Here is a 26,247-nt window from a genome sequence, read left to right on the forward strand (position 1 = left end):
AAGGGAAAAGACTAGTCTGAGCTAAAACTGATGTTGTTTGCAATTCTCTATGACGTATTGAAGTTATTAAGACACTGTTAAAATCGGTTTTTCTCTTCAACACCCTATAAAGTTGTTAATATTAACAACAGCATTATCGGAAAGATGATAAAATTCCCAATTCAATAATACTTTATATTATATTAATACTTATCTGATCAAATTAAAACGTTTATATACATCAAATATGAAGTTCACTTCAACGATTAATGTCAAAGTTAGTTAAATATTTGCTACAAAAAACTATGATATGAAAAAATTAATAAATACATTGTAATTAAAATCTAGTTTTGTAATGCATGAAATTGTAATTTAAAACAAAAAGTAGTTGTATTTGAACAACCAAGTTAGATTAAATAGACCAGCCATACAAAGATATTATATTACAAAGAATTAAATAATACAAAATGGCACGCACTGTAAACACACAATTTACCCAAGAAGACCCAAGTTGTATAATTACATGTAAAGATGTAATTTAAGAGGGAGAAATTAAAACAATATATAATTGGAGTAAACTCGGCCCCTTCTTCTTTATTAACGTTGCTATTGGTTCTTTTATTTCAACTTGGCTATTTTTGGAATGAATGATGTTTTGATCAGATAAATTCAACAACTCCGATCGTGAAAGCCCGGCATGGTCAGGTGGTTAAGGCACTCGACTCGTAATCTGAGGATCATGGGTTCGAATCCCCATCACACCAAACATGCTCGCTCTTTCAACCGTGAGGGCATTATAATGTGACGGTCAATCCCACTATTCGTTTGTAAAAAACGTAGCCTAAGAGTTGGCGGTGGGTGGTGATGACTAGCTGCCTTCCATCTAGTCTTACACTGAAAAATTAGGGACGACTAGTGCAGATAGATATCGTGTGGCTTTGCAAGAAATTCAAATCAAATCAAACCCAAACAGATCGTGAAACTGTTTACACGATTCGCGAGATGAAGTCATTAGGGTGGTGATTTGGAACAACGTGATTTCCGTCTTACTTCTTCGTTGTACTCTTTAGACTCGTATTTCAGCCAACACAACCGAGCAGTTAAATGTAACAAGGAAAACGTTATCATAATGGAGAGTAATGAAATAGGTATAAAAGTTTTGAAATCAAACTCCTTATACAAGTTAGAAACTAAACTCAATCACAAGCATTTGCTCTTTTACTAGAAAATGAGTCGTGAAACCTTTAAAACAATGAAGTTTGCCTAAATTGAAACCATCGTTAACACTTGGGGATCAGAAAGTTTGAGCCAATGAAAACACATCAACGGCATTAGTACTGTTGAAAATTAAATAACTGATTGACCAATAGCTAAGTGTCTTATATTTCATCAGTTGTGTTTGGTTGTAAACTGTACGATCTGACGAAAAGCGCTGGATCGAAACATCAATCTTCTTTAAATAAAAATATAAACAATTTGGCGATTGTTCAGCCCTATTATTTAGTTTCGTTATTTTCGACGGATATGAGTTTCTAACTATATTTGTCATCAGTACTGTTGTCAACAACCTACTGTTACCTGAACATAACGCTTATCAATATGCTTTCTCGTTAATTGGACTTTTTAGCTAAAACCAGAGATTTAATTATCAATAACTTCCAATCAAAGCAAGTTTTCTACATATGTCAGAACTAAATCTGCCGGTCTAATTAGGAGCGGGCCCGGAACGGCCAGGTGGTTAAGACACTCGACTCGTATTCCGAGGGTCGCGGGTTATAATCCCCGACACGCCAAACATCCTCGCTCTTTTAGTCGTCAGGGCGTATAATTTGACGGTCAATCCCACTATTCATTGGTAAAAGAGTAGCCCAAGAGCTGGTGGTGGATGGAAATGACCAGTTGCCTTCCATCCAGTCTTACACTGCTAAATTAGGGATGGCTACTGCAGATAGCCCTGGTGTAGCTTTGAGCAAAATTCAAAACAAACAAACTAATTAGAAGTGTGTAGTGTCACTAGAATGTATCATTACCAGTTGGGTACCCTCGTTGTTATAAATATTTTGGGGCGTAATTTCAGGCTATGTTTTACAGAAGACTTACGAGTCGAAGTTACAGAGGGTTGAATGCGTTATATTAAAAAGCCTTTGAATAAGCAAATCTTTACCTCAAGTGACAATCACAGTTGATATAAAGCTGCAATAGAACGGAATGTATCAGAACTACATTTTAATATTGGCGCTTTGTAGTTAGTACGAATTTACCGAAAGATCATAGCTTTGGTAATAACATGTAACAGCCCCTTCCAATGAAAAATACTCACACACTTAGACCATAAAGATGTGTTCAAATGGTGGAGTTAGAATTTCAAGATTGGGATACCCTTTGTACTTAATGGCAGTGTAAAACAAATTAATATAGATCAATTTAAGGTATAAGGACCATTCAGAAATAAACCTGTAGCAAGTCATCTCCAAGCAGTGGTAAGCAGCGTGTGACGTCTTGTAACACATGAGAATCCACGATCACAAAAATCAGTACCATAAGCCGTCCACGTGTTCGAGGAAATAGTGTCCAACATAAGAAAAAATTCTTTGTGAAAAATGTTTTGAATATATTTAATCAAATGTTCATATATAGATTTGGGTTTAATAAAACAGTACATAGAAAACAATTGAGAGGGCTCGAGCGCAACCCTTGCCCATGGACATGACGCCACTGCTTTCAATATTAATTACACTTTTGAGCATACACACAAATAAGGTATTAAAATGTGTTCAGTAGTAGTCTCACACCTAAACAACGATAAATGAAAATGTATGTAACCTGTATGGAAGGAGGTGGATGAACCATTTCGTTTTCTTTTAGTTCTCCTAAGTCACCCATATGGTAGGCAGGCCCTACAGATAAGGTGTTGGGGGTGGATGACCCCGAGCCTGCTCCACGTAAGAAGAATGCTCTTCTTTCTGGTCTTGGAGATGTCACCGTCACGCTGATTGGCCCATTACGTGTCTCCATGCTATTTGCTCGTACTCTTTCATTGGTTGGTCCTTCTTCACTACTAACACTGGAATTTCTTAGGTCCCCTAGCTCGAAGCTTGTTGCTTTATTGCACTAAAAAAATAGGTGTTGTACTTAAAAAATTGTTTTTCTTAGTTGAATGTATTACCTTTTAAATTTCTAAGAGATATTCATAAATACGCACTAAAGACAAACAAACACATTGTTAAAAATATATTGTTAAATTATAAATAATTAGAAATTAAACAAATGATGAAAATGTATTTAAATCATTTTAATTTATAGACTCATAAATCAAAATTATTTTATACATGAAAATTTTGCTCAGCTTAATGTTATGAGGTCCAGAGTGGTCAAAAACGGTAGCACATAACTGTTGAAGGATTAGTTCTCATCTCATAAACAGCACTTTATGTGAGATAAATGAATAGGTCAGAGACTATCATGGCTCATATTTACCCATCCCTAATTCTGTGCCACTGACCAGAGGGAGGGCAGCTAGCCAGCAGGACATTAGTCGACATAAGTGTTTTGACAGGCTCTTTGAGCCAAATAAATCGAGTGTTATTATTTTTCAAATGTCCACAATTAAAACTGTGGAGCGTGTTCAGTTGAAGTATGTCTCGAACCTTGGCCATTCGATCCATAAACCAGCACGTTAACCAATAATCTGCGTCTGGCCAACTGATCGGAGAAGCAGAATACTATAAGTGAAAATTCTTTCAATTAGTGTAATGGATGAATTTACCACAAAACATAGTGTAACGAGATAGAAATAACAATGAAAAGAAAATAAGTATTTCCACTTAAAGAAAAAAGAACTGAGTGAAATAATCTTATTCGAAGAGTCACAAACAGACACAATAGATAGAAGCATTTAAAGCAAAATAAAGGATGATAGAAATCCCGTGGCGACTAATAAATACCACTTCACCCAGACATCTGGATAGAAACGTAATGAAAATTATGTTTATTGTCGAAGGAGTAAAGAAATATATATAGATTAAATAGGTAACAAAATCAAAAGCGCCTGCGGAAATACAAGGTAGAGAGAGTTACTTATAGAATATATTCTGGAACACACAACAATTTAAACATTCTCATTGAGTTAAGACAATTTAATTAATCAAAGTGAAATTTAAAAAAAAAGCAAACGAAACATACAGAAAGTAAATAAGAAAAATGAAAGTTACTTAGTTCAGTGAATTACTGAAACCGAAAAAACAAACTTAGAGTTAGATAAAATTATTTAATAAGTGGAGAAGAGTACTGGAAGAGAAAGAAATACAAAGAGAGAGAGATCCTACCACAGAGACAGACACAGTGAATGTCTACACTTACAGTGGAAGGCCCACACACTGAAGCTGTAGAAATGGGATCACTCGTGTCCACAGATCCGCTATGAGAATGGATCAAACTGGAATGACTAGAGGTACGGGGTGAACGCGAACCAAGTCTGGCGGCGGAGATATTATCTTCTTCCTCATAGCTTGCTCGTAGAAAACCCAGCCCTTTTTTATCTTTAACTGTCCGCTTAGCTTCCTGGTATAAATCCTAGAGAAGAGACGTTGTTACTGTATCATTTACCCGCACGTGATATCACTCTTCTGTAGGTTCTGTGGTTAAAACGTTGTTTTCTTTGGAAAGTACAGAATGGAAAGTGATTATTGAATTAAAACATTACAAGAATGTTCAGTGGTTGTATATACATCCACTTAGCTAATTAGCTTCTTCCTAGATTGTAAAGAAACTATTAAATGGATTTTATTCGTTTGGATGCAAAATTATAGCCTACCGCGTAACGTTAAAGAAAAATGATTTGGATTACATATCACGTGTAATATACTCTGATGTTAAATTAACTTGCCAGAAGGTAATGGACACATTCTAACTATTAACTGAGAAAAGAGGCTCGGTAATTAGTTTCTGAGGTTCGTTTTAGGCTTTTGTGTCGGTTTCTAATTAACTGTTTTGTACACCGTATGAAGTTATGAAATAACATTTTCAGAAGATGGGAAATACCTTAGAGTTAAAAAGAAATATTGTTTGTTTTTTTACCTTCTAAAAACTACCATGATAGATTGAATAAATAACCCCTAAACTTATGGAATAAAATATATAACGAAGTTTCAAAACTTAATCTCTATAGTACAGACTCTAGTACAAACCTAAACAGGTTTCACACCGAGTTATTGAACTCGCAACACTAAAAAAGTAGTCGTTTGTTTTTTTACTTGTTTTACTTTGAATGTTTTAAAGAATAATGTATATTGGATACCGCGATTGGTTGAGATATAAAATAAAAGAATATTTTCTTTCTTGTATCGCAGCTTTGTGTAAGTCCAATTTCAAAAAAGAATTTATATTGGATACCATGATTGGTTGAGATATAATTTTTTTTTTTTTTATAATATCATAGTTTCGAGCGAGTACACTTTTATATTGGATAGCATGAATGGTTGATATATAAAATAACAAAACACAGAATACTTTCTTTCTAGTGTCGTAGCTTCCTGCGATTTCGCTTTCAAAGAACATTATATATTGAAAATTGTGATTGGTTGAGATATAAAAGGATATTTTCTATCTCGTATCGTAGCTTCATGCGAGTCCACTCTTTGTTACAGTTAAAAGATTAATTTCTTTTTGTTAGTGTGAAAGAATAAGAGAACCTAGCACATTAAAGGTGTTTTTTTTTAAAGTAAAATTGTACTAAAAGACGCCATATATACATGTGCACACTCATTATAGAATCTTTATTTAAAGAATGTTCTCATTTTCACAAGTGAGAACCAAACATACCTGCGACCGTCGTATCGTGTCCACCCATATCTTTGCTTCAGAAGTGTAGAGTACAAAAGCAGCGACAGCAACTTGTAGCTCACTAAGATACAGCACCACAAACCCTCCGCCATCTTTGAGCTCCTGAACTCTCAATTTGTCTACCAAATATGGCTGTCGGATCACTCGAACTTTGTCCCCTTTCTTACCCAGAGACTTGCAGATAAGAAAAAGGTCCGTAAATAGGAAGCAGTGTACATCCACCTAGATGTATACAGATGGCGCAAACGAAAAGATAAAAAGGCCTTGTAATTTCATGTAATATCACGGTGTAATTTGATTATAAAGAAGTCAAAAATTCTGATGTAACATACATTTTTTATACTTCATAGCAGTAGTTAGAAAATCTGTTAGGGACTATTTTAGCACTTTCTAAGCTTTGTGATTCATATTACTAAAAAACAACTCTCACCGCATGGCGAATTTCACTTACTTCAAAAATTTTTAGACATGTTTTGATTAATTAACTAATTAAAGCTTTTCAAAAGTTGCCCATAATTTGTTAATTACGCTGTATTATAACTGTTGCCCGACAATACTATTAACAGGAGTTAATAATACTTTATATCGCGGTAAAATTTACATTTAGTTTGATTTAATACAGCCTTTTGATAAAAGTTTGTAGAAAAGTTGTCACATATTGTATGCCGTTGCGGTATGAAACAGTTACGTTTCATTCATGTTCATGTGTGTGAATACAGGTGTCGTGTGAAAGTCTTTGAATAAAAATGTGTGAATGAGGAAGCAAGAGCTTTTTGGGGATTTAAGTTGACTACGCCATAAGATGCACGTGCAGTAGTTGTTGGGAACTAAGTTTACTAAACTCCATCCAGTTATGAAACTTTGTTCACTTGAAGGCCATAGATTCTCACTTGGACTAATTCTGAACAACACAGCCAAATGTCGTGAGGCCTCAAGCATCATGCTAGTGTTGAATAGTGTAAAAGAGACAGAAATTCCGTAAATATTAAACTAAAACTATTTTAAAATTATTTCTAGGTGGAGCTCTGCTTATTGAATTATATTATTACCAGTTTATTATTGTATAATTAATTAATTAAAATATCCAAAAACGTCTAGTTTATCAAAAGTTATATAATGCATATATTTGCTGAGAATACATAATAAAAATAATACTTCATTTAGTCAGAAACTTTCCTATATACGTTTTAATAAGTGTATTGCTGGACCCATATCTTTGAGCTCTGGTTTAAGTCTGTTGATAACACACTTTTATCATATGTTAACCTTTGAAATTATACAGAAATACAGAGGGCTGATTACTTTACGTTAATAGAATCCTAGAACTTCACCACGTTGTTACAGTTTAGACTGCTACACCTGATCATGTTGTATCTGATGATCATGCATTTTTGATAATAGCCTTGCAGGGGACCCGGCAAGGCCAGGTGGTTAAGGCACTCGATTCGTAATTCGAGGGTCGCGGGTTTGAATCTCAGTTACACTAAATACGCTCGCCCTTTCAGCCGTGAAGGCGTTATAATGTGACGGTCAATCCCACTGTTCGTTGGTAAAAGAGTAACTCAAGAGTTCGCGGTGGATGGTGATGTCTACTGCCTTCCCTCTAGTCTTATACTACTAAATTAGGGACGGCTAGCGCAGATAGCTCTCGTGTAGCTTTGTGCGAAATTCAAAACAAACCAAGCCCTGCAGCGTAGCTTCCATTGAGTGCAAAATGTTCCGTCATAAGATGTCTCCTCCATCCAGTGACACAGTGGGATGTCTGCATATTTACAGTGCTACAAACCGGGCTTCGATACTTATGGTGGGTATAATACAGATAACTCATTGAGTAACTCTGTGCTTAACTATAAACAAACTAACCGTCGTAAGGTTGTCATGTCCAAAGTACACTACTCCTCCTTGTGCACATTCCATAATCTTTAGAATATGCAATGATGACGGCTTCTCAGAGCTCTTTTCAACAGCCCAATCTTACATAAATCCACAAGTATATTGAATATCCCTGTTTTGGAAATTATAAATTATAGATCTAAATAAGATTTTATGATATAAATATGAGTATTTTACGCTGTAAAGAGCTGTTACATGCTCTTTCCAAAAGTCATCAGTTTGTGATGTCCCACTACATAAATAACGCTTAAAAAATCAAAATGTAGTTCTGACACATTCTATTCCACTGTAATCTCACATTGTTCATTGATACTCTGCGTTTTACTTTAAGACATAGTGCTAACGCTATCTACCTTTGTCCCTAGTTTTGACCCGTGGTCGACAACCTGTCAGCAGCATCCACTGACAACTCATAGGCTACTATTTTACCAAATGATAGCGAAACTGATCGTAACATTATAATTTTTGTGTTATTGAAAGTGCGAGAATTTTAGACTCTGAGATTGCGAGTCCAGTGCTCTTACCGCCAGACTCTGTGTGAATTGTTGATTTGCATACTTAAAGGGGTTTTAATATAACATACCCAAACTTATTACGTTCTGAGGGTCGCGGGTTCAAATCCCCATCACACCAAACATGTTCGCCCTTTCAGCCGTGGAGACGTTATAATGTTACGGTCAATCCCACTATTCGTGGGTAAAAGAGTAGCCCAAGAATTGCTGGTGGGTGGGGATGATTAGCTGTCTTCCATCTAATCTTACACTGCTAATTTAGGGATGGCTAGCGCAGATAGCCCTCGTGTAGCTTTGCGTGAAATTCAGAACAAATCAAAATATTTCTTAAAAAACAACAACAAACAAACCTAATATGTTTAAGTGAAGTTTCAAGAAACAATTTTTATAGACATCTTGTCAGTGACAAAAACACAACAACTCAGTTGTACAAATTATATACATCTAATAAAATTTAGTATTACAAAAATAATAAGCTGTTGCTTAAAATTAGAAAAATTGTGGATGAACTTAATCGATTAAGAAAAGGACAGGCAGGTAATACTTATTTTAATTATCTCAGTAATGTGATATTTAATTTTTCTGATTATGTTTCCAATAAAAGCGAAAACGAAAGGTTTAGTATTCATGGTTCCTGCTTCAAGTTTGAATTTGAAGTTTATCAGTTGTCTTTTGAAAAAATATTAGAATTTTTAAAACAAAAATATGAGATAATAGTTATTATATTTTAGGCAATGTTAGTACTCAAGTAATATATAAAGTTAGGTTTAACACGTACTCTTAATAGAAAAGAATTGTTAACAATAAAGAGGCTGAGAAAAAAATTACTAAATATTAACCTAAAACCTGATACAGGTAGTGGAATACATCTTATGAATAAAATCGATTATCTCTCTCTTTAAAAACAGTAAAATTTTAAGTGACAGCACAAATTTCACTGAATAGAAAGGGATTTTATCGAAAAAAGTTTTGTCTGTTTGTGTTTGACCACCAAGCTACATCTGAACTGTACCAAACACGGGGATCAAGCTATGTACTTTAGCATAATAAGTCCTCAATCTTACCACTGAGCCACTAGAGGGCGAGGAAGAGGTATAAAGACAACCAATCAGAATTACAGAACTATGTATTTAAATTTAAAATGATAATCTAATTCCATAAGTAGAATATATAAAGATAAGGTCATCAACTTTTGATGACGAGAAACCCACTTGAAATAAAAATGTATCTCAGAACGGCTGGTATGGGTTTTAACACTTTTATTGATAAGGAGAGAACCCATACCAGGTTAAGATGACCTAGGAAAGTCAAAACGTTAGATGGTCTTTGGTTTAACTTTTGGAACATTACATTTACAATGAATATACTATGAAAATAATTTTTATCTGTCAAATAAGCCCTTTATGGCCAGGTGGGTTAAGGCGTTCGACTCGTAATCCGAGGATCGGAGGATCGAATCCCCGTTGCACCAAATATGCTCGCCCTTTCAGTTGTGGGGGCGTTATATTGTGACGGTCAATCCCACTATTCGTTGGTAAAAGGGTAGCCCAAGAGTTGACGGTAGGTGGTGATGACTAGCTGCCTTCCCTGTAGTCTTGCACTGTTAAATTAGGGACGGCTAGTGCAGCTTGCCCTTGAGTATCTTTGAATGAAATTCAAAACAAACAAACAAACATCTGTGAAATGAAATGAAAAACAGTTTGTTAAGAATGTGTAAAGAGCAAGTATGGATGAAGAATCTATGTAAACCAATGTCCAATTGATCTATTATTAAAATAAAGATATATCCAGAAATGCCACGACCTGTTACCAAGACATCTCATTTCCAATTTAATAACACGTGGCAATTTGTTCCTTTCTCATCAAGAAAAACATAACTGAAAAATTTCTAATTGAGTTTCAAGCGTATGTTATCGAAGATAGGTTGATGATATATTTCTCATTTTTAATGAACTTCAACACACAAGTAAATTTAGACAATATCTTAATAATTAATGCAAAATTGTAAATTTTGCTCTGGAAGACCAACAATAGCCTCAACTTGTTTTTATTGATACATTTGTGCTTACAAAAACAAATATATATGTATATGTGTGTGTGTTTGCCCGAGAACTTCCATAGGCTTTGGACTAATATTAACCAAAACTAGCATGATGATACATGGAATCACGGGTCATGTCATAGGGCAGTTATTACTCCTCCACACCCAGAAGAAAAATATGTTTGTTTGGCTAAAGACTCCATAATCTTTTACCAAGGTATATTCCTAAAACTGTCTTGCTTGTAGTGTTTTTTCTTGAATAGCGTTTTGGGTTTTTCTTGGAAAACGTTATGTTCCTTCATTAAAAATGTCAGACGTCCATATTTTTATCAGGAAAACTGGCAATCAAAGCACAAGATCAGACTATTAAAGCAGAGTTATATCCAAAAGTTCATCGCTTTTCATATGGTCATTTCTACGTTGGGTGTTTATGAGTTGAATCACCAATGCATCTCTTTATTTTGTACCAGGAATGAGGAAGAAACTTCTAATACGGTCTATCACGAAGCACTCAAAATATCAACAAACACTAAGGCTGTAGAGAGGAATTGGCAAAAGTAATGAAGTAAAGAAATTGTAACACTGTTTTTGTAACGTGGAACAAAGTAGGTGTGAAATCCAATATTTTTAAAGTAATATTATGTATATAAATACAAAATTACTTTCATTTATTAGTTCAAGCCCTACATTCATTCCTTACGCCCCGGGATGTACGATGGGCGCTTCAGCTTGGTAGTACATCATATAAACGGCAGTTTAGAATGTGAGATAGGGTAACATAAAAACAAACTGCAAGGCTCATGTTTTAAATTAAACACTTGAATTATAAAGTTGTTTAAATAAAATAAGTTAACAATACTAATTCGCCATGGTTACAAAATACTATGGATGAATATTTCAATATTAAAATACTTAAAAATAAAAGTGGTGTTTTACTGTACATGATCAGCAACAAAATAAATGCTCCAAAACGTTTGTTTTGGAATTTCGCACAAAGCTACTCGAGGGCTATCTGTGCTAGCCGTCCCTAATTTAGCAGTGTAAGACTAGAGGGAAAGCAGCTAGTCATCACCACCCACCGCCAACTCTTGGGCTACTCTTTTACCAACGAATAGTGGGATTGACCGTCACATTATACACCCCCACGGCTGGGAGGGCGAGCATGTTTAGCGCGACGGGGGCGCGAACCCGCGACCCTCGGATTACGAGTCGCACGCCTTACGCGCTAGGCCATGCCGGGCCTGCTCCAAAACAAAAAATAAATATAACATTAACGAGGCAAGCATATACTGCGTGTATAAAAACTGGTTATGTACGTTTTTCATACAAGCTATTCACAAATGGATTTAGGGGTAGTTTTAAGATTGAAAATATAATAAATAAAAAAAAAAAAAAACACAAGAAATTCATGGTTAAAGTTCTATATAAGTTCAACTGTTAGGCTGTTATAAACACACCCGTAAAAGAACTTGCAAATTATTGACGAATGATAAATCTACATCCGATCACGCCCATAACGAATGTCTACAAGACAAGATGAATAGAACTTAACTGTAAAAGAAAGACGATTTAGATTACGAAACTTAAACCAGAGCTTAACGAAATAGATTTAGAAAGGATATTTTAAAAACTAACATACAAATTAATACCTTAACATATTTTAGAATGACAACTAAGTGTATTCATTCTTATCTATATTAATGAGAAGAGGTAGAATAAAAGCATGACTTAACCCTACTTAGACTTTCCTTCAGATACCAACCCTTGTCACCTACCCCATACTAAGGTATTTCAGCACTGTTTACAAGTATATCGAATGATAACACAGGCCTGCGAACTTAAATTTCATAAAGATTGCCTTTGGTTTTATTAACGGATTTTCCATAATTCAGTTACATAGATTCCGAAAATAATATTCAAATTTTTTATTACGATTTTTTTTTACAAATCGGGAAGGAAAGAACTCTTACACAGGTCATATTATTATATCGTTTACCATCGTGAACATTTATTATTATGTTTGTAAACAAAAATACAAACAAACTGAAGAAAGTGGAAAAAAATATTGATGTCAAAAGAACATACATCCTCATTCATCCTGATTGTTTGTGTGAACTCTACGTTTTTTTAATCTCAAGACCAAATATTTGGGTCTTTCTTTTATGTACTGCGTTATGACATTTAGTGAAATATCTATACCTGATGGAGGGAAATGGATATCATTTTCTGATTCAGCGAATTACTGTAGAACATGTACAAATTTGAAGACCGTCGCAGGCCCGTGTCGTAGATGAATGATGACATTTAATAAATACTACGAACCCAGTTAATATATGTTAATGAGATGAACTCAAATACAAAATGTACTCCACATGATATTACATAACGTACACCACCTGATGTTACAAAATGTACACCACCTGATGTTACATAATATGCAACACCTGATGTTACAAAATGTATGCCACCTGATGTTACATAATGTACACCACCTGATGTTACGTAATGAAAGAAAGGCATTTTAGATATATGTAAATCTAAACATGTACATAGTTGTTTGTTTGTTTGTTTGATTGCTTTCCTTTTTTGTAGTTAAGAACAAAGCTACACAATGGGTTGGTTTTCTACGCTCTGACTACCACGCCCTAGGAAACCCGTTCTCAAACATTCCGCTGCATCAATAGAGGACCAGTACCCAGTTATCAGATGAGTTCATTTTTTTAGTTGGTATACATTTTACCGTGTTTGTTTGTTGTTTAAACTAACTGGTAATAAACTAAACGGTAAAACTATCTAAAACCAGTGGAAAGTGGAGATGTAACGAGTCGTATGAAGCATGAACTTTTGAGCAACAGTGTATTCTGGAATTCTTTTGGATACAACTCTCTGTTTGATTCGACCATTTGATTTAATCCTAACACAAGTTATAATTGTTTGATTCTACTCTACAGAAACATTCCTCTGTCCATATTCACCCATCCTTAATTTCTAACACTTAACTGTATTCTTTGTGATCGCAACTTTCATACATTCCAAGTCCTTGAACATCACATTGGATAACACAAAATCATGCAGGAAAAACATAAAAAAATCAATCGCATAACATGCCATATTCGTAGAAAACCAAGGTATCAATAAAAGTAATATATAACACTTGACTAAAAAAAGAAGATTAGCTGAAAAATAATAAAATAACATTTTTAATAAACTAACATGATTCTGTCATAGAATAATGGGGGTCATACCACTTACCTTACTTGAAGAAGAATCCCGTAGTTTCAGACCAGATCCTTCAAGTAAAAGCTGTCTGATCTGATCATTTCCGCATCCAGGCATCGGGCACGTGAGATCGAGGGACAAGTAACCATATTCTTTCATCATCTATAGCATTATAAAAAAAATTAAATTATTTGAAACACCAGAATACGTCAGTTACACGCATGTGTATTACAGATGTTGTTTGATTCTTGCAAGAATTAATTAGACGATAACTCACGTTATTTAAGTATTTTTAATAGTAGCTTTCGTGGTGTATATCGTTGCAACTGCTTACAACTGATATTTGTCGAAGTAAACTGATCATTTTAAAGCATTTTTTTCTACTACAAAACTAAGTGTTGTATTCTCACAAGCTTGTATCAGTTTTTACATAGTAGAACGTGTTTATTTTAATCACAGTGTTTCACCACGTTTACCTGGCATCATCAGATAAAATACAAGAATTTAGGTTAAGGTGAAACCTTGAGAATAAAGTAAAGTTTTATTGTATGTAATCTGATAAAAGTTTTTGATCACAACAGAAATAGTCAAGATACATCTAGACAGAATTCAGTTCTATGATTTTATTCTGGGTCACCAAGTGACATAAAGCCACACTGTTTACATATTACGAAATAATGGTCGTAATTTATGTTTATACTTTTAAAGAGGATATTTCTTCGCTGTTTGAGTTAGAGCAATTAAAAATTTATTTTAACCACACTGACCCTGACCTTTTCGAGTTCGTCGTTGATGCTTTCGATTCCGTCGTAGCTTTCAATTCTGTTTAGAATGGACGCCAGTCTTTCTCTCTCGTGCTGCTGTCGAAGCGTGCTGTCAACAAGACACACGAAGTTTTCCACACATTCATTCTGAAAACAACGTATCGATTAAAAAAATTACATACAACAAACAGATGGACATAGAAAATATGGGCAGCACTCAACATGGCACGAGAATTTCAACTTTGAAATGACGTACGACTCGATAACAATATTGAGTTTTAAACCTTCAAATCACCTCCCGTTTTTATACTGTTCACTTCTCATACGGTCCATATGTGATTTTATTTTGAACAATTTTATTTTTTGTCCGGATAAAAAATTTACGACAACTTTATATGAAATCACTTATTTTCTGTGTAAAATACATATGATAAAATGCAATAATGGTAGTATTTTTGTTTGCACTGTTTCGTGTCATTAATATGTTAATAAGCGTCTTGAAACAATAATCTCACAAAAATTTGGTGACTAAAACAGTTTAGTAACAGAACGTGTTTATAAAGACCGATGTCCGTGCAGAATTAATCGGTAATTCGAAAACTAATGTATCCATTTTCATCCTCCGTAAAGAAACAGACAAAAACAAATTTTCAATGCGGTCAAACAGAATTTTTCATTACTGCACAGGCCCTGCATGGCCAGGTGGGTTAAGGCGTTCGACTCGTAATCTGAGGGTCGCGGGTTCAAATCCCATCGCACCAAACGTGCTCGCCCTTTCAGCCGTGTGGCCGTTATAATGTGACGGTAAATCCCACTATTCGTTGGTAAAAGAGTAGCCCAAGAGTTGGCGGTGGGTGGTGATGATTAGCTCCCTTCTCTCTAGTCTTACACTGCTAAATTAAGGACGGCTAGCGCAGATAGCCCTCGTGTAGCTTTGCGCGAAATTCAAAAACAAACAAACATTACTGTACAGTACAGACTACCGTGCATTTAGTTTAATTAAGAAGAAAAACAAACCTCTTGAACAAAATATTTGGACAAATACTATGTAGCTAGTTTCGACACTTTCATGTGTTCTCTTCAGTTCTACTTGAGCCCCCTCCTCAGTGGCAGTGCGGCAAGTCAAAAGGATTATAACTAAAAATCGGGTTTCGATAGCTATGATGGACAAAGCATAGAGCTAGCTGTCCCTAATGTAGCAGTGTAAAACTAGAAGGAAGGCAGCTAGTCATCACCACCCACCGCCAATTCTTGGACTACTCTTTTACCAACTAATAGTGGGATTGACCGTAATATTATAATGCCCCCACGGCTGAAAGAACAAGCACGTTTGGTGCGATGGGAATTTGAGCCCACGACCCTCAGATTACGAGTCAAACGTCTTAACCCGCCTGGCCATGCCGAGCCCAGCATAGAGTAGCTTTGCGTTTGACTACAAACGAAATAAACAAGCTATAAAAATGTTGAAACTAGTTACCTAATTCTTCCATTAATGTGCTGCCACCTAATCTCTGTTTTAATACACTGATATAAAGTGTGTGTATTTTTTGTTGTTGATCATCGTACTCGTTATTTTTTAAAAAGATCTGGTTGAATAGCAATGAAATATGAATATTTTCAGGAAGATTATTTTTTCTCATTTAAACCTATTATATTTTACAAAGACGAAATAAACTTAAAAACAAAACTCAAATTATGTAATCCTCGATTTTTACATTGAATAAATAAAGCGGAAGCTTTAAGTGACCCACATCTGAAATTTGGAAAAACAAAACAAACTAACCATTTCTAACAATGCACTAGACTGTCCTTCATTGTCTGTTTTCTTCTTTATGGCTTTCAATAAGAGAGGATACTTGGTCAGTCGCTGCATCGGTTTCACCAACAGGTCAGTGAGACGAAGTCGTTCACAGTCTTTCTGAGTCTCACACCACTTTAGTAAAAATAACATATCAAAACATTTCCCTTCATATTTCGAATAGATGTAACAATACCAAAACATTTCCCTTCATATTTCGAATAGATGTAACAATATCAAAACATTTCCCTTCATATTTCGAATAGATGTAACAATACCAAAACATTTCCCTTCATATTTCGAATAGATGTAACAATATCAAAACATTTCCCTTCATATTTCGAATAGATGTAACAATATCAAAACATTTCCCTTCATATTTCGAATAGATGTAACAATATCAAAACATTTCCCTTCATATTTCGAATAGATGTAACAATATCAAAACATTTCCCTTCATATTTCGAACAGATGTAACAATATCAAAACATTTCCATTCGTATTTTAAAGAGATGTAACATTATCAAAATATCACCTTCAGATTTTAAACAAATGTAACATTATCAAAATTAATCTCCTCATTTTTCACTAAACGATAAAAGACTGATAACCATTTGTGATATAAAAGTTTGGGAAGAAAAAAACTAGAGCTTTCTATCAGCTGAAAGCCGCTAATACACTTTCTAAAAATAGAAAAGAAACCTCTAAGCTGGATACAAGCTCTTAACTGAGTTCATATAAGGTTTGTTTGATTTTACAGATGTATTTTGTGATAGTTGGTGTAACATAAACACATTTAATACAGCACTGATGTACATCCATCAAGATGAACGAGAGAGGGGGGGTTAACTACACTTTATAAGAACGATTTATAAATGATGATACAAAGGCGTTTCGCCATGGTTGTGATACGTAATGTCACAAGTGATATGTTTAACACCTATTTTAATTGGTTCACTGCCAACTCTTGTCCATTCGATGTGCAGTCCAACTTTGGCCGTCACAGCTTACTGGTAACTAAATCCCGACGCCAGATAATTGTCCATTAATCTGTGCACGATCGATGATGACTGGGATTCGTAAAGGAAATACTTCCAAAAGCATCAAAGGAACTGGAACACTGTTCTTAAAAAGAGCAACTAACTTTCAATATATATGTATCAGTAAATATATATATATATATGCGGTTTTATTTCAAGGATTAATCTTTGATCACCGTTGGAGTAGACAGCTTTAGTTCAAGTATTATTCAGATGTGTGATATACATACCGCAACGTAAGCCTTGAATAATTCACTGTCTTTGTTTCTTTCTTTTACATACTGCAGGCATTTACTTTGGTCAGTACAGTACTTGACGTATGGACGAAAAATCTGATCAAACTGTCACAGAAATAACGTGTTTTAGCAATAGAAGTCGTTGTAAGTAAAGTTAGGCTTAACACAAAAAGGTTACATATATATTCAACTCTTTAACTGGTACTTCAAAAACAAAACAAGAAAAAGATTAACTTTATTCTCAGTCAGAAAACAAACCAGAAATTTGATTTTACTATAGTCTAGAAAACAGACAAATGCACAAACAATTATCTTATTGTTCTACTAAAACCAAACATGTTTTTTTTAAATACAATATTATTATTTCATTTTCCTTTCCGTTACATCCCCACCCCTGCAACCTGTGAATCAGTGTGCTTACAAGATGAGTTTTTATATTCATGACGACCAAATCACAAATATCCCATTGTACATCTTTGTGGTTTACAAGAAACAAACGAATTCCTTTATTTATTAGCTACCTCCATTTCCCCTAAGTCAAACATTACTAGGTGGTTAGAGCGCTTGACTCGTAATCTGAGGAGCACGGGTTCGAATCACAGTTGCGCCAAACATGCTCGCCCTTTCAGCCGTGGGAGCGTTATAATTTTACGGGCAATCCCACTATTCGTTGGTAAAAGAATAGCCCAAGAGCTGGCGATGGGTGGTGGTGACTAGCTGCCTTCCCTCTAGTCTTACACTGCTAAATTAGGGACAGCTAGCGCAGATAGCCTTCTTATAGCTTTACACCAATCACCTGCTGGTGGAACTGGTGCCACCTTATGATGTGACTTTACCAATAGTTTCACATCAATCTTCTCTGTTCAAAGTTATTGATGAATCCAGCCGTGCCCAAAGTGTCCATGATGAGAAAATGTTTTGAAGGCAACGTTATTTGACGCCCGGAGGAGCAAAGTATTAAGCATATCACGCTCAAACAAGACAGGGCAATCCCTCATATCTATCGTACCGTGAACATGCTTCTAACAGACACTTTCACGGAAGACGGAATCTCAAGTTGTTTGTCCAGGCAGAAAGATTTGAAGACCTGTAAGCTTTACAATATTCAAAAGATTTCTTCAGCTGACTGAAGATCTGGTAAACATTTAATCATCATGCAGCTCACTAAATCTTTAAAAAAGTCTTGTCATCGGGTAATTTTACATACTTCACAAAACCCACAGTAGGAAACGAGCTTTCATAATATAATTACACAGGTTAATTCTACTCGCATAAGTTAAGCATGGTTACTGGACCTATTTATCTTATCACTTTTGTGGTGTGATTGTAAGCATTCTAAATGCATTATAATTTTAAATATTAGAAAATATATTAAAATGTATTTTAACTTAATGTCAAAAAGCAAAACAAGGAATGACAACAAGTTGATTATACCACAGTTAATTAATACGTAATGGTATCTTGGAATATGTAATGTATTGTTTACATAGACAGTGATCCCTTCCGTCTCTGAGAAAAGTTTAATAATAGGTGTATTCATTTGATAACAAACAGTAAACAAAATTTAAGTGATATTATTTTAATATATTTAGGACTTCATTAACATATTTTAAAAACTGTAAATTTCTAAAATTCTCATGGGGTATTCTTCTCCCCATAGAGAAAAAAAGAGGGCTCCTTTGAAGGTTTCCATATTTCTGTCCCATTAAAAAACACAGAGCCCCTTATTAAATCTCTACGTGGGATTTTAAGAGTACCAAAGTTGCTACTAGTCTGGGTTAAATTATGGGACACCAAGTTGATATCGACAAGTATATGATTTATTTACTGATACACGTTACAATACTTAATTTCAGAACACTGGCCTAACTTTAAATATTTTTTTCGTGTCATCTTTCACTACAGCTCACAAGAAGAAGGGTTTGAGAAAATGTAGAAAACTAGTGCAAAACGTTTAGTTGTTTTACATGGTGTGAACCTTATGACATGTGAAGATCAAACATTGTCTAAACAAAACGATCTTTGTAACCTAGCTTTCAAGTCAAGAACGTTCTGCCACAGTTCGGTACATTTTTAGTAGGTATAATTGTTACTAACTTTTAGGTATGAATAAGGAATTATTTCTGACTGCTCGGGCTCGGGCTGGTCGTAGGGATACGTTATATTCGTACATAATGCAATGATTTTCGAAAACGTTTTGTTTTATGTCACTTTCGTTAGTGATATAAAGTTTTAACCTGTAAGAACCCTTGTCTCATCAAGAGTGGCTGAAGCGGCTGCTTTATGACGCGGGAAGTGTTTAACATCGGTAAAAGATGGTTTTCCCAGAACCGATGGTTTGCTAAGTACACTTCTACGACGTTACTGAATAACCTCTCAGGTTCAATCTGAAAACAAAACAAAACAATTATTACAGAACAGTAACCTCCTATGCAACAACGATATAGACTTAAAATTTTATTACTACACAATAGCATCAGATAGAGTCAATATTGGATTACTATACAGGAATATCACACAGGCTCAACATGCGATAACTGTGAAGACTCCTCACACTGAATTAACGTTCAATAACTGTGAAAGTTCATCACACTGAATTAACATTCGATAACTGTGAAGGTTCATCACACTGAATTAACATTCGATAACTGTGAAGGTTCATCACACTGAATTAATATTCGATAACTGTGAAGATTCCTCACACTGAATTAACATTCGATAACTGTGAAGATTCCTCACACTGAATTAATATTGATAACTGTGAAAGTTTATCACACTGAATTAACATTCGATAACTGTGAAGGTTCATCACGCTGACTTAACATTCCATAACTGTGAAGGTTCATCACACCGAATTAATATTCGATAACTGTAAAGGTTCATCACACTGAATTAACATTCGATAACTGTGAAGGTTCATCACACTGAATTAACATTCTATAACTGTGAAAGTTCATCACACCGAATTAACATTTGATAACTGTGAATGTTCATCACACTGAATTAACATTCGATAACCGTGAAAGAGCATGAGACAAGTTGAACGTTTCACCTGCGCAGGAGTATACTAACTAACACTCGAACACTTCGCAGGAGTATCAGAACTAACACATGGCCACTAGGCAAACTCAACACTCGATCATTGCGCACGAATACCACACAAATAGAGCCATTGAGCAGATGTGTAAGCCAAAGTTAACAGTTGGTCACTACGTAGGAGTATCACACAGACTTAACACCCGGTCACTGTGCAGGAATACATATATCACACAGGCAGAACTAACACTCAGCTAATGAACAGGACCATGAGCCAAAATTAACACTTAGCCACTACGTAGAAGCACCCCTTTATGACGTAACGTTTTAATAAAAATAACTTCAGCTTAGCTTACATTACCTTTATATTTATTTTTTTTAGGGGGAGGGAGTTCATATAACTTGAATTCTTACTTCACGTTGTTAGATCTCTCCTAAAACATTTATTCCAAAAAGTTACAGTTTATTAGCTTAATGAGAAAGTTTTAAAATATGAAACAAAAACATGGGTACATGTTAACACATAAAGCAGTTTGCCCGCTTTACCCCAGCCGGATTGGTAAAAAAATGTTAAGAACTTTTATCACTGTTTTCTGTTAGATTAATTTTTAGTTTGAAACCATTCAGTTCATTTAGATGCACAACTGGAAACAACAACAATTATATAAATAATAAAATAAGTTCATAAGGTCTTACCTCATTTAACACTCCTTCAGATTGTAGGTTACAAAGACAGGCTAGAAAGAGCTGCAACGTGAAAAACACATTGGTAACTAAACTACATGTTAAAAACACATTGGTAACTAAACTACATGTTAACAACACATTGGTAACTAAACTACATGTTAAAAACACATTGGTAACTAAACTACATGTTAAAATTGGTAACTAAACTACATGTTAAAAACACATTGGTAACTAACTACATGTTAAAAACACATTGGTAACTAACTACAACAAGATCACGTTTGTAACACCCATCACTATTATCAAATCTTTCAGATGGAATTGTTACGTTGTTTTAATAAAATAAACATTCTTACACAACAACAATAATTTATAATACTGAAATGGTTTGTGCCTGATACGACTACGAAATAATGACTTAGTTTGCATTTTGCTTTAATTACTAGATTCTCATTAATTTGTAACTTCAGCCGCTAAACAAGTACCGTTTCATCCAGCCTTAACTGAAAACGTCTTTTGTTTTTGATGTTCGAAATATAGCACACATAGGTGTGTGTTTATACACACACATACACACATCTTTTGGCATGTTACTACTCACAAATATTTACAAAAGGTGTTTTCAATGAAAGTTGAGCTGATAAAATTAGATGGCGCTGTTGCCGCCAACTTACATCCGTGATGACTTTCAACCTTCTGATATAAAATACTTCAGTATGGAGGAGTTCCCAAATTGCGTCTTGCTGGTTCTTCATTCTCTTACTAAGGGCCTGTAAACAACAAGAACGAAAAGAAAAAGGAAAAAAAACATGCACTATTTCTAAAGCACTATAGCTTTTCCATAAAAATAAAAATGCTATTAATAAGGAAAATACAAAAACGTTATCAGTTGTGCACTGGAAAATACGAACACGTTATCTATAGTGCACTGCAAAAAAACACTAAAATATACATTTCCTAGTATAAATTAATTACTTTTCGAAAATGTTTCAACGTATGTATGGGTAGTAAGCTATCGGTCACAAAAGTAAAAGATAGGCCTAAAAAACTGTTTCCAGACATCTCGAATTTGAAATCTGAAATCAAGAAATGAAGTAAAAAGAGAGAAAGAAAAATCTGTAGTTTACGTGATTTTTATCACAATGTTAATATTTTTAGTTTATCCGGATTTCGCTAGTTTTCAGAGTTTAATACCGTAACATTGTACATCTTTATCCTTCTCTAAAGTTTTATAGACTTTTAGCTTTCAAAACTCTGATGTAATCAATATCTAGTTGTAGAGGTTATGAAAACTGCGTCCTACTCATTTAATGCGAGTTTCTATCTTTGAAGATACGATAATCATTAGTTCAGAATTTTAGTTATACGTGAATCATCAAAAACAAAATTGCTTTATCCATGACTCTCCGAATTAACAACTTTGATTATCGTTTCTATTCTTAACTGTCCGTCATTGTCAAAATGATTAGTGTACCAGGTTTCCTTCTGTTCGCTAATTACCATGTCTGACAATCAAAAATAGATTAAGATTGGAAATATTAGGTTTTACAATGACTACGGGGTTTAGTGTGTTATATTAAAGCGATTTTGAATAAAGTAAATCAGCAAGTTATGTGACAACAACAGATGATATAAAACCACGATGGAATAGCCTATATAAAAACTATGTCTTGACATTGCTTGACGTTTTGTCGGTAATGTGCGATGTCATCAAAACTTGACCGCTTTAGGGAATGGTATTTAATCGCCATTTCTGACGCTTTGGGCCCTCGGCTCGCAATCTGCGAGTCTCGGGTTCGAATCCCATTCTTAAACATGCTTGCCCTTTCAACCGTGAAGACATTATGATGTTATGGTCAATTCCACTTTTCGTTGGTAAAGTGCAGCTCAAGAGTTGTTGGTGGATGGTATCGACTATAGTTGTCTTCCATCTACTCTATCACTTTTAAATTAAAAACGGAACGGCTAACGCAGATAGTCTTCTAGTGGCTTTGTAGAAAATTGAACAAACGAACAGTCGCGGGGTCACTTCGCTCCGGGATGTTACTCAATATATTTACGCTGAATGAGCGTAAAATGGAATGAAACATTAGGTATTTTTGTCAGTTTGTTGAGAGTGTGTGCAATCATTTTAACAGATGTGACTGAATTTATGTTTCCCTTTAGTATTTATATTAAAAAAAAAAAGGCTAAGAACAATGCAAATAACTAAATATACAGTCCTATTGGTTACGAAAAGTGTAAGGACAAGTGACATGTTTTGGGCATAAAAACCTAAGAACGGAGTATTTTACAGTGTAACTTACGCCACAGGCCTATCGTCAAATGTATGATTGTCAGATAATCTGACTAGAAGTAGCGAATTGAACTGTACAAGGAGAGGAACCTCCAGAGTAATTTGACAATACCATAGTCAAATATCTGTATAATCTGTATAGTCATCTATCTGCATAACGTACACTGACCTCAGAATTTTCCACAAAATCGCTCCAATGATCTTCTAGCTTATAAAGGTCATCATTCGGAGTGTCAAAGGTTAATAACCCTGACTGCGGTGGAATACCATTAACACTATAGTGATTTAGTAGTTCTGTAAGAGTTTCCATTCGTTCCTTTTCCTGGGGGTGCGTAAACAAAAATATGAAAATTAAATAACATAAAAACAGATATAAGTAGTAATTTTGTAAATATAAACAGTCGATACTACTGTAGATTTAATAATTATGAAATAAAAACATTGATAAAAGCTGTTATTATTTTAACACAGCTAAAATTAAACATGTTTACTGAAACAAAATTTAATACCTTAATAACAAATATAAATAAAAGATAAATCATTTAAGCATTTTTTGTCATTTTAATTTTCTCCCATTTTAACACGGTGTCATTACATAAATCTACAGATATCTAGTGACATTACATCAATCTACAGATGTTTAGTGATATTACATTAACCTACAGATATCTAGTGACATTACATCAATCTACAGATATCTAGTGACATTACATCAATCTACAGATGTCTAGTGACATTACATCAACCTACAGATGTCTAGTGATATTACATCAACCTACAGATGTCTAGTGACATTACATTAATCTACAGATATCTAGTGATATTACATCAATCTACAGATGTTTAGTGATATTACATCAACCTACAGATGTCTAGTGACATTACATCAACCTACAGATGTCTAGTGACATCACATTAATCTACAGATATCTAGTGATATTACATTAATCTACAGATGTCTAGTGACATTACATCAATCTACAGATATCTAGTGATATTACATTAATTTACAGACGTCTAGTGACATTACATCAATCTACAGATGTCTAGTGATATTACATTAATTTACAGATGTCTAGTGACATTACATCAATCTACAGATATCTAGTGATATTACATTAACCTACAGATATCTAGTATCATTACATCAATCTACAGATGTTTAGTGATATTACATTAACCTACAGATATCTAGTGACATTACATCAATCTACAGATATCTAGTGACATTACATCAACCTACAGATGTCTAGTGACATTACATCAACCTACAGATGTGTAGTGACATCACATTAATCTACAGATATCTAGTGATATTACATTAATCTACAGATGTCTAGTGACATTACATCAATCTACAGATATCTAGTGATATTACATTAATTTACAGACGTCTAGTGACATTACATCAATCTACAGATGTCTAGTGATATTACATTAATTTACAGATGTCTAGTGACATTACATCAATCTACAGATATCTAGTGATATTACATTAACCTACAGATATCTAGTATCATTACATCAATCTAAAGATCTCTAGTAGCATTTCATCACTACACAGATTTCTAGTATTATTACATAAATCTAAATATATCTAATATTATTACATAAATCTAAAGACCTCTAATATTATTACATCAATCTAAAGATGTCTAGTATCATTACATCAATCTAAAGATCTCTAGTATTATTACATCAATCTAAAGATCTCTAGTATTATTATAACAATCTAAAGATGTCTAGTATTATTATAACAATCTAAAGATGTGTAGTATTATTACATCAATCCACGGATAGCTAATATTACTGCATCATCTTACAGTTTTCTTAAAATATTTTAATATGATATCCTCTTTTTACTCCAGTAACTTGTATTCATTCTTGTTATTATAATAATTGTATTATTATAAAATACTATTTATCTATGCATTCCCCTTTTCACCTATAATGCTATTTCCTTTTGAGTTATATATATATATATATATTCATGACCAAAATCAGAACTTACATATCATATCCATAAAATCAAGCTTATAAAACTAAAATAAAAATACACCCCTGAGAAATGGGGTAATTACATTGGAGAGAAATCTTTTTAAGAATCTACTTGCTTCCAAACCCCTGATCATATGGCAATCATTTCGAGAGAACATCCAAGGTGCCAACATTAAATAATTTTTCAAGTTCCTGGAGCAATCTTTAAATATCGAAGACAAAACAATTTGAAGTTCTACAATGCATTCAATTTATGTTTTTAATAAATTTATTACAGTTTATATTAATATTTTTGTAAAATATATATTAGATACGCTTATTTAACAATTAAATCACATGTTTAAACCCATGTTGAAAAACAACAACCTGTATCCTAGCTGCACCTTTAACCAATTAGATTTGTTTATTAACAGGTCAGTTTCATAAAACGATTTAATCTGAGGGTGGAGGGTTCGAGTCCCCGTCACGCCAAACATGCTCACACTTTCAGCCGTGGGAGCGTTATAAAGTTACAATCAATCCCATCATTCATTGGTAAAAGAATAGTTCAAGAGTTGGCGGTGAGTGGTGATGACTTCCCTCTAGTCTTACACTGCTAAATTAGGGACGGCTAGCGCAGATAGCCCTCGAGTAGCTTTGCGCGAAATTCTAACCAAACCACAGAACCAAAGAAAAGCACAAATTATAAATGCAATATCGACGATGTAAAATAATTGGAGGTAATGAAAACGAAATAAAGATAGAAATAGGTTTCACAAACAAGTGAAGAAAACATTTCGGGTGACAGTCCTTCAGATAATTTTAAAATGGCATACAGAAATGTTATATGATATGAAATACATATGACTGATCGTTCAGCCTGGTTGGAAGCAGTTTTACATCCTTACAGTACACAACTTTCCATTAA

General features: G+C 34.2%; 1 protein-coding gene across 3 annotated transcripts in view; it reads right to left on the minus strand.

Moving 5' to 3' along the window:
• The window catches only part of LOC143229700 (pleckstrin homology domain-containing family G member 5-like), a 202,633-nt gene that overhangs the window by 8,995 nt on the left and 167,391 nt on the right, over positions 1-26,247 (minus strand). For all 3 annotated transcript variants that reach the window (XM_076462414.1, XM_076462412.1, XM_076462413.1), the window contains 11 exons: positions 23,512-23,664; positions 21,721-21,816; positions 21,056-21,106; positions 19,561-19,710; positions 17,318-17,428; positions 16,033-16,182; positions 14,259-14,396; positions 13,519-13,647; positions 5,800-6,042; positions 4,339-4,551; positions 2,803-3,090 (listed from right to left, as the gene is read on the minus strand). In XM_076462414.1, coding sequence (XP_076318529.1) covers positions 2,803-3,090; positions 4,339-4,551; positions 5,800-6,042; positions 13,519-13,647; positions 14,259-14,396; positions 16,033-16,182; positions 17,318-17,428; positions 19,561-19,710; positions 21,056-21,106; positions 21,721-21,816; positions 23,512-23,664 — 1,722 coding nt within the window. The remainder of the gene's footprint in view (positions 1-2,802; positions 3,091-4,338; positions 4,552-5,799; positions 6,043-13,518; positions 13,648-14,258; positions 14,397-16,032; positions 16,183-17,317; positions 17,429-19,560; positions 19,711-21,055; positions 21,107-21,720; positions 21,817-23,511; positions 23,665-26,247) is intronic.

Source organism: Tachypleus tridentatus, chromosome 10, assembly GCF_004210375.1.
Source record: "Tachypleus tridentatus isolate NWPU-2018 chromosome 10, ASM421037v1, whole genome shotgun sequence".
Taxonomy (NCBI): domain Eukaryota; kingdom Metazoa; phylum Arthropoda; class Merostomata; order Xiphosura; family Limulidae; genus Tachypleus; species Tachypleus tridentatus.